Source organism: Martes martes (genome assembly GCF_963455335.1).
Source record: "Martes martes genome assembly, chromosome: 6".
Classification (NCBI taxonomy): Eukaryota; Metazoa; Chordata; class Mammalia; order Carnivora; family Mustelidae; genus Martes; species Martes martes.
In genome coordinates this window covers 53,130,382-53,140,011 of record NC_137893.1, presented here as the reverse complement: position 1 = coordinate 53,140,011, position 9,630 = coordinate 53,130,382, and the positions used below count along the sequence as shown (strand labels likewise).

Genomic DNA, 9,630 nt, shown 5'->3' with positions numbered 1-9,630 from the left:
CCTGCAAATACCTGTGTGTAAGTCTGGCTCTCCTAAGGTCTGTGCAAATGCTTAGAGCAAGTCACAGACCGTAAAGCAGCCTATGAAGTCACTGAACACATCCCAAGTAGTCAAGATAACACGAAGAACCACGGGCTTGCTTTATCCATGCATCACACCGACAAAATTTTAAAGAGAGCTATAGCAAGTGGTGGACAGGAAGTGGAATAACAAGAATTCTTTTATGGGTTGGTAGGATTATAATGAAATCACTCACTCGCACTATATTTCCCTCTATCCAGACGGTGGCTGGTGTGTTCACCCTACTGCATGGCAATCCCAGTGTTCATTCGAGGCTAGAAGCACACGGGGACCAAAAAGCAATTGAGATGTAGGATTTTTTACTGCAGTGCTATGTGTCATAGCAAAAAATTAGCCATATGATATCCAACTGAGGCACAATATATACAATGTGTTAGGAGATTTCTGTTTCTCTCTACTTAAGACTAAATAATCTGAACCACTGTCAAAAAAAATGACACAAAGGTGGGTCAAAACACCAGCCGAACAAAGCTTTCCAATATGTATTGAGAACTTCTGGACAACATACAGTTCCGGCAGACTCCTACATCTAAATCTCTTCACCGACATTTAAAAATTAAACCAATCAACCAAAAAGGCAAATCAAACACTTGAACCCTCATCTTCAGCACATCCAGGAAGTGGAAAATGCCCAGGTCCATCAATCTCTTTGACCATATTGGTCATTGCTGGAACAACTTGAAGCAGAGTCTGAGGACGAGGAGGCCCTCAGGTACCATGCGACCTTCTAAGAGATGATCTTGTGGTGACCCAGGGGAATATCCTGGTGTGAGGAAAATATATCCTAAAATGTTGTCATTACGGGACATCACAAAAACTGGGAGGACATCAGTGTGACAGTGGAGTTCCTAGCCAGTAGGATCCAATAGCACATTAGAAGGATTATTCACCATGACCAAGTGTTTGTTACTCCTGGGATACAGGGATGGTTCAACAACATCCACACACCAATCAGTGTGATATACCACCTTAATAAAAGAAAGGACAAGAACCATACAATCCTCTCAATAGATGCGGAAAAAGCATTTCACAAGGTTCAGCATCCTTTCTTGATGAAAACTCTTCACAGTGGAGGGATAGCGGGAACATACCTCAATACCATAAGAGCCATATATGGAAAGGCCACAGTGAATATCATATCAATGGGCAAAAACTGAGAGCTTTCCCCCCAAGGTCAAGAACAAGGCAGGGATATCCACGCTCACCACTGTTGTTCAACATAGTACTAGAATTCCTCGCCTCAGCAATTGACAACAAAAGCAAAGAAAAGGCATCTGAATCAACAAAGAAAAAGTCAAACTCTTACTCTTCACAGATGACACGATACTCTGTATGGAAAACCCAAAAGACTCCACCCCAAAATTGATAGCACTCATACAGGAATTCAGCAAAGCAGCAGGATATGAAATCAAGGCATAGAAATCAGTTGCATTTCTGTACACTAACAATGAGACAAAAGAAGGAGAAATCAAAAAGTTGATCTTGTTTACAAGTGTGCATAAAACCCTAAGATGTGTAGGAATAAGCCTAACCAAAGAAGCAAACTACAGAACTATAGAAAACTATAGAACACTCACGAGAGAAACTGAGGAAGATGCAAAGAAATGGAAAAACGTTCCATGCTCATGGGTTGCAAGAACAAATATTGTTAAGTGTCTATGCTACCTAGAGTAATCTACACATTCAAAGCAGTCCCTGTGAAAACACTATCAGCTTTTTTTCACAGAGCTGGAACAAGTAATCCTAAAATTTGTATGGAACCCAGGAAAGACTCCAAACAGCCAAAGGAATATTGGTAAAGAAAATCAAAGCTGGTGGCATCACAATATTCTGGACTTCAGACTCTATTACAAAGCTATAATCCTCAACACAGTATGGTACTGCACAAAAACAGACACATAGATCCATGGAACAGAATGGAGAGCCCAGAGATGGCCCCTCGACTCTGTGGTCAACTAATCCTTGACACAGCAGGAAAGAATATCCTATGGCAAAAAAGGGCAGTTTCTTCAACAAATGGTGCTGGGAATATTGGACAGCGACATGCAGAGGAATGAAACTGGGCCATTTTCTAACACCCTACCCCCAAACAGACTCAAAATGGATGAAAGACCTAAATGTGAGACAGGAACCATCAAAATCCTAGAGGAGAACATAGGCAGCAACCTCTATGAGCACGCCCACAGCAACTTCTTGTAAGACATGTCTCCAAAGGCAAGGGAACCAAAGGCAAATATGATCTACTGGGACGTCATCAAGATAAAAAGCTCTAGGTCTTGTTGTTGTTGTTGTTGTTTTAAAGATTTTATTTCTTTATGTCAGAGAGAGAGAGCATGAGCAGGGTGGAGGGGCAGGGGGAGAGGGAAGAGCAGACTTCCTGCTGAGCAGGGAGTCCCATGCAGACCTCCATCCCAGGACCCTTGGATGATTACCTGAGCAGAAGGCAGACACGTAACTAACTAAGCCACCCAGGCACCCCAATAAAAAGCTTTTGGATAGCAAAAGATCAGTCAACAAAACCACAAGACCACTACAGAATGGGAGAAGATTTTGCAAATGACAGAAAAAAAGGCTAGTATCCAAAATCTATAAAAAACTTATCAGACTCAACAGCCAAGAACAAACCATCCAATCAAGAAAGGAGCAGAAGACATGAACAGACATGTCTCCGGAGAAGACATCCATATGGCCAATAGACACATGAAAAAATGCTCAACATCACTCGGCATTAAGGATACACAAATCAAAACCACCATGAGATACCACCTCACAACAGTCAGAATGCCTAAAATTAACAAGTCAGGAAAGGACAGATGTTGGTGACGATGCAGAGAAAGGGGAACCCTCTTACACTGTTGGTGGGAGCTCAAGCTGGTGCAGCCAGTCTGGAAAGAGTATGGAGGTTCCTCAAAAAGTTGAAAATAGAGCGACCCTACGACCCAGCAATCACACTACTGAGTATTTACCCTAAAGATACAAATGTAGTGAACCCAAGGGGCACATGCACCCCAGTGTTTATGGCAGCAATGTCCACAATAGCCAAACTGTGGAAAGAGCCCAGATGTCCATCGACAGATGAATGGATAATGAAGATGTGGTAATATACTCAGCCATCAGAAAAACGAAATCTTGACTTTTGCAACAATAAGCATTGGAACTAGAGGGTATTCTGCTAAGCGAAAGAAGTCAGTCAGAGAAGACAAGTATCATATGGTCTTACTCCTATGTGGAATTTAAGAAACAAAACAGAGGACCATGGGAGAAGGGAGGGAAAAATCACAGAAGACGAAACCGAGAGGGAGACAAACCATAAGAGACTCTTAATCACAGAAAACAAACTGTGGGTTACTGGTGGGGGGGGGGAGTGGGATGGACATACTAGGTGGTGGACACTGTGGGGGTGGGGGGCACGTGGTGTAGTCAGCACTGTGTGTTATGTGAGACATGAATAGCTGACCTGTGCCTCAGAAGCTAGGAATACATTATATGTCATCCAATTGAATTTGAATTTTAAAAAATAGGAAAAAGAAAACAAAATTAGTGATTTCTCCTCAACAGGCAATGGGTTACTACAATTCACATGGTTTAGGTATATTCTTTAAATGTATTTTATTTCATTTTATTTTTTTAAGATTTTATTTATTTATTTGACAGGCAGAGATCACAAGTAGGCAGAGAGGCAGGCAGAGAGAGAGGAGGAAGCAGGCTCCCTGCTGAGCAGAGAGCCTGATGCGGGGCTTGATCCCAGGACCCTGGGATCATGACCTGAGCCGAAGGCCGAGGCTTTAACCCACTGAGCCACCTAGGCGCCCCTAAATGTATTTTAAGCTATATAAAATTATTCACTAAGCTTCTATACTAGAATTCTCAACCCTTAAAAACCTAAATTTCTGGTGAAAGTTGAGAGGTAAACAGTAGGGGACTGTCTCTTATCCTAGCATTCCTAGCGGATTGGCAGATTTATAAATGCTTTTCATAATTTTTAGAAACACATGACTTCTCATAGTAAATTTTCCAGATTGACATAGGACGTGCTATCTTGAGCTCCTCTGTAAAAGGAAACCAAAAGTAGATAAATCAATGTTCCGTGAATAAATAAATAAAAATTTAAGGTGGAACAGTTCCTCAAGCTTCTGTTAGAGCCCTGCACATATCTGGTCAGATCTGTTTAAGTCAGCTGAGTTCAGTTTCTCCAGGTGCTGTTGTTTACAATGTGGCTATTTAGTTCTCAAAGCCCAGAATTGACATAAGTGTTTCCAATGACTAAAAGGGATGGGCTACTTTATTATCTATCATACTTATAACAAGTCTAGCGTTATGTGGCTGATTTTATGCAATTCATACAATAGGAAAATGATCGTGAGTGAAAGTGATGTACTCTCGCTCCAACACTCACTTTGTCTCAGCGCTAAAGTGTGGTCACTGAAAAAAAAAATCACTGTTTGTTGTTGTTGTTGTTGTTGTTGTTGTTTCAAACCTGAAGATAGTAGTGCTTGGAAATAGGATTCTCTGTAGAATTTACGGTTTGCTTAGGATGCGTAGCTGGAGTAATAGCGTTCCTCTGCTTTTACTTCCAGAGCCTGAGAACCTGCGTTAGAATTGGGCCAGATACTCACATGCTTCTCCTACACTTCCAAAGATAAGGGACTTGAAGGTATGTGCCTTCACAAAGAAGGGGAGGATTGCTTGTAAATTATACCTCACCAAATTTGATTCTTCTAAAAGATGGCGGGAAGGAAACCTACTGGCACCTGAACAAAAGAAAACCGGTGAACTTGTCATACCCATAGGCCCACGTATGGGTCTCGTGGTTTTCACGTGTCAAAATGTTCCTCGCGGGATTGGCAGGCGGGGAGGCCCCGCCCAGTCCGCGCGGCGCGCGCGCTGCCCTCGCCCCGCCCCCTTCGAGAGATCCGGGCCCAGGCGGCTCCAGCAGCGCCAGAACCGTTCAATCTGTAGCCGCGTCCGCTGTGCACCTTCGCTCAGCAGTTCCCGCTCAGCCGCGACTCTGCCTGGGGCTGGGTCCTCGGCCGCTTCCTCTGCCTCTCCCGCCTCCGTCCGCTCGTGTTCTCTCGCCTCTGCCTCAAGTGTAAGAAGGGAAAGTTGGGCGACGCTGAGCAGTTTCTCCCGGACAGAGGTCCAGTCCCACTCGGATGAGAGACAGGTGCCCTCCCGCGCAGCCCCGGCCGGGCCGCAGCAAGCACGTTCTGCTTCCCGGCCCGCGGGTTCCTTCAGAAGCCACTCCGCGCCTCACCTGGGACTCCCCCCGGCTGGGGGTCGCGATGGAGCCCACGGCCGCCACCAAGTTCACCGGGCGCTTGTCGCTCCTGTTTCTGCTGCTGCGGCTGCTGCGCGGGATCGCGGCGGCGCCCGCGGGGTTGGGCGTGGGCGCGACGCGAGGCGGAGGAGAGACAGGTGAGTCCCGGGGCCTTGGGACCCTTGTCGCCGTCTGGGGCCGCCGACGCCCCGCCCCCCTCAGGTCCCCGTCACGGGCTCCTTTCCCGCTCCGCGGAGTCCGCCGGGACTCTGTCGCGCTGTGGGACGGGAAAGAGGGGACCTGGGCCACCACGGACTGCCAGGCTCTGGGCGCGCGGAGCGGGGGAGGATGGGGCGAGAGGTTGCGGCGGGGAGGCTGCGGTCGGCCCCAGCCCCCACCTGCCCCTCGGTGAGCAGGTACCCAGTCCCGGAGCTCCGGGCTATGCGCAGGACAGGGCGATCGCGCAGGGCCTGGACTCCCACAACCCCGCGACTCTGCCCCTGACGCAACTTCTCCGTGCGTCACCATCCCCGCCCCTCCAGCGCTCCCCATCGATGTATTTTGTGGACCTCTTTGCGGTTTTTTTGGTTGGTTTTGGGAGTTTCTTCGGTTTGTTTTGCTTCTGTTTCTCTATCATTCTTACTTATGCACTTCTCTGAGCCTTGGAATCCCTTCTCCTCTCTGCTCGGGAAGTTCTTGATAATCTAGCCAGTGCCTCGCGGGACAGACCTGTCTCCACTTTACCGGGACCCATCCTTGGAGCACATTAGCGCCATCTCCAGGGCCCTGCTGAATCCTGCGACCCATGAGCCTGAACTCTCCCTGGTCTGGCTTTGGAGTCTGTCCTCACCCTGCCCCCACCCTGCCCCAGCTCCTCAGGAGCAACCCCCTCCCTGCCCTTCATCTTCCTACAGGACACCGGCCTGCATCCTGGCAGTCCTCGGACATGTAGGCCTCCTGTGCTATGGCCAGGCTGGCGTGTCCCTGGACTGGGTAGAGTGACTGATGCAGGGTTTGGCCTGGTAGACCTGGGTTCCTATCTGGGGCTATGTGGCCTCCTGCCAGGCAGAGGCATCCTGATCCTATCCCAACAAGGGAAGAGCGCCAGCCTCCAAGGCTAGGCGGAGCTGCTGTGCAGGGACAGTCCTTGCTGTGTCTTGCGCACATGCTAGTGCTGTCACCTGGATGGCAGAGGGGTGCCTGCTGCTCTTATTCTTCCAGCCCCAACCTCCACCTGTGTTTTCCCTTCGCAGATGCTCTCTCGCTTTCCTACAATTTCTCCATCACATCTCAGGCCGGGCCTGGACAACCATGGTGTCAGATTCAAGGCCAGATCAATGGAAACAAGTTTCTTTCCTATGACTGTCAGAGCAAGGAGTTCAAACCCATTGGTCCTCTGGGGATGAAGCTGAAGGACACAGCATTTTGCGGGACACAGAGGGAACCTCTGGAGGACCTGGTGGAAGAGCTCAGAAAGAAACTGCTGGACATCAAAGCAGAGATTTTCACTAAGAGTGGTGAGTCCGAAGGCCCAGGGTAGAAGGAGAACACTTTGGCAGGGTCGGGGAGCTATTGTGTTCACGTAAATCTTTGAAGTGGGTCCCACACATGCGGCCCAGCAGCCAGGGTAGACGAGGAGGCCAGAGCAGGACCAGGAGGGCTGGGAGTGAGCTGAGGAGTGCACAGTGGGTAGGGCAAAGGATTGGTCAGGACCAGAGGCTGACTTGTACCCCTGCTGGGGGCAGGGGCAGGTTCTCTCACCATGCAGGGCAGGCTCATGTGTGAGCGTGGGGCCGATGGACACGCCAGAGAATCCTGGTGGTTTTGCTTCAACGAGCAGTTGACCCACCTCTTTGACCCGAAGAACAGAAAGTGGACAGTGGTTCCTCCTGGAGGCCAACGGTTCAAGGGCACATTGGACAAGGACAGAGAGCTGACCAAGCTGCTCGTGAGGACCTCAAACGCAGACTGTCAGAGCTGGCTCCAGCAAGTGTGGGAGCACTGGGATGAAACGCAGGAGACCAAGGGTAACTCAGAAGACTGGATGGAGTGCTGGTTCTCTTGCGATGAGCTCCACCTGCCCCACAGTATGGGGTGTGTGTGTGTGTGTGTGTGCGCGCGTGCGTGCGTGCGTGTGTGCGTGTGTGTCTGAGGGAGAGAAATTAATCCATCCATGGCGAATTCTTCCTAGTATAATAATGGCCACTGGAATGTTCTAACACCCTTCCTTTCCCTTCTCACCTCCTTGGAGTCACTTCCTGGCTACTCGCACCTTTGTGCTTGGGTATTTCTTGGATTTCTTGCTGCACCAAACAGGGGAGCACCAGTCTGTTTCCAGAGATGGCCCTATGTTCCTTTTTCTGAGAATCATCATCTTTTCCGTGTCACCTGGTGTATTGCTGGAAATCCTTCAGTGCCGCCGGGAATGTGGTTGTCACCATCCTTGTCCTGCATCACCTCCTGTGTGTCACAGCAGGAGTGACTGCTTACATTGCAAGCCCTGCTTCCCCTATTGGCTGGAGGAGCCCCTAGGGCACAGAGAACATCCCCTCCCTCCTTGCCGACATGAGCACTGGTCCCAGCAGCTGCCACAAGGACAGTGATAGACACCATCTGCCTGGTAGGATGGACCTGGGCCCGCAGGAGCTGAGGAAGCCTCCCCCAGTTTGGGGTCCCAACTGGGGCTCTGATCCTTGTGTTTTCATTTCAGTGCCACCAACCATGCGACAAGACACGGCCCGGGGCAGGGCCAAGGCCATCAGACCCGGCACCTGGATCTTCCCCCTGCTCTTCAGCTGTGTGGTCATACTTGGCATCTCTGTTGGAGACCATTAGATGGACAGGTAGTGAGAGCAGATTGAGAGGGAAGGGAGGAGCAGATGGCCTGCTATGAGCACAGGGAACGGTGGATTCCCAGCCTCACCCCTGCCTACTGCCTGAACCTTCTCACAGGGCAGTGGGACCAGGTGAATGAGATCTCATACCACGTGCTGGCAACAACTTGGGCAAGCTCGGCTCTGAGCTCTGATATGGCCTCACTCACTGTTAAGGCCACTGGGAAAGGGGAGGGGCCCACACCACTGCTTAAGGCCTGTCAGTGCTAAAGGGATTGAGGGAAGTCAGGCCTTGCTCTGACCCGCTTCTCCATTGGAGAGAGTCAAATTGGGCCCAGGGTGGGTGGTGTGGGGACAGCGGGGACACACAGCATGGGCCATACTCCCCTTTGAGAGAGAGCAGCATGGCAGCTCCATAGGACATCTCAAGGAGAAGGGGACCCCATCCGGGCAGTCATAAGGACAAGGGGCCAGGGTCTAATCCCAAGAAGCGGGAGTGGGAAGGCCTCTGCAGACCAACTCAAAGGGCTAGACAGTAGTGCCGTGTTCCCCCGGAACATGGCTTGTGTCTTTGCATGTAAAGCAGCAAGTGTCCAGTAGAGACCCTGCATGACAGGACTAGAAGGAGGCCGGTCCTCCGTGCAACAGTGGGAATCCTGGCTGAGGCTGGTGCCATCCCGGCAGCTAGCTTCCTGCAGACCTCAGATCCTGAGCCACTGAGCAGCCCCTGCTTTGGGCAGGGCTGACCTGGGAGATGGGCTGACTGAGCTCCCCTGTGAGCTCCCAGCTGAGCCGGACCAAGAATGGATTGATGGGGGAAGGGATCATCAGACTAAGAGCTCTTTGTGCTGCTCACCAGGAGGCTGGGAGGGAAGGGAAAAGAAGGACCTTTGCCCACAGTGTTCCCTAAGGTTAGAGGTGTCCAGTGCAGGCCCCTGTCTTCTGTCAGATCCCCCAGCAGATCCTTATGACCTGCCATGAGAGGGAGCGTAGGAACCCCAGTCACATGAGCACGTTAGTTTCTTACTCGCTTTGGTCCTGAGCCCAGACCATTGGAAACAGTGTCTGGGGCTGACTCAGTGATTTGGTTCAGGAGGGAGGAGGTTTGTAAAGGTGGCTGGGCCCAGGGCTGGGGTCATGGCTGCGGGGAAAGCATGTCCCTGGACAAGGGCAGGGCTCTGGGGTGGGGAGTGCTGGGGGAGGCCAGCCCCAGGACAAGAGACCCAGGATTTCCTCTGCCACGAAGACAAACACCTGTTCTTTTCTTAGGCTGCCAAGTCCACCAAGAAACCTCTGAGAGTGGGACCAGCTCAGGGACTCTGCCTCTGGGCCAGCTGCCTTTGGATGAGCTGCTGTTCATCCTTAGATGGCCACCAGCATTTTCAAGTTTACAAATCCAGAGTCCTCAGTCCAACCACGTGGTGCAGGACCGTGAACCTCTCATACCCCTTCTTGCAT

At 50.5% G+C, this 9,630-nt stretch overlaps 1 protein-coding gene across 1 annotated transcript; it reads left to right on the top strand.

Annotated features, from left to right (window-relative positions):
* Nucleotides 1-5,363: 5,363 nt before the first annotated feature.
* Nucleotides 5,364-8,173, top strand: LOC308344313 (UL16-binding protein 3-like; the record flags this gene model as incomplete). The annotated part of the gene is made up of 4 exons (XM_080805891.1): nucleotides 5,364-5,496; nucleotides 6,592-6,855; nucleotides 7,084-7,425; nucleotides 8,049-8,173. The coding sequence occupies 4 exons, from the start codon at nucleotides 5,364-5,366 to the stop codon at nucleotides 8,171-8,173; spliced, it is 864 nt and encodes a 287-aa protein (XP_080662017.1).
* Nucleotides 8,174-9,630: the final 1,457 nt, after the last annotated feature.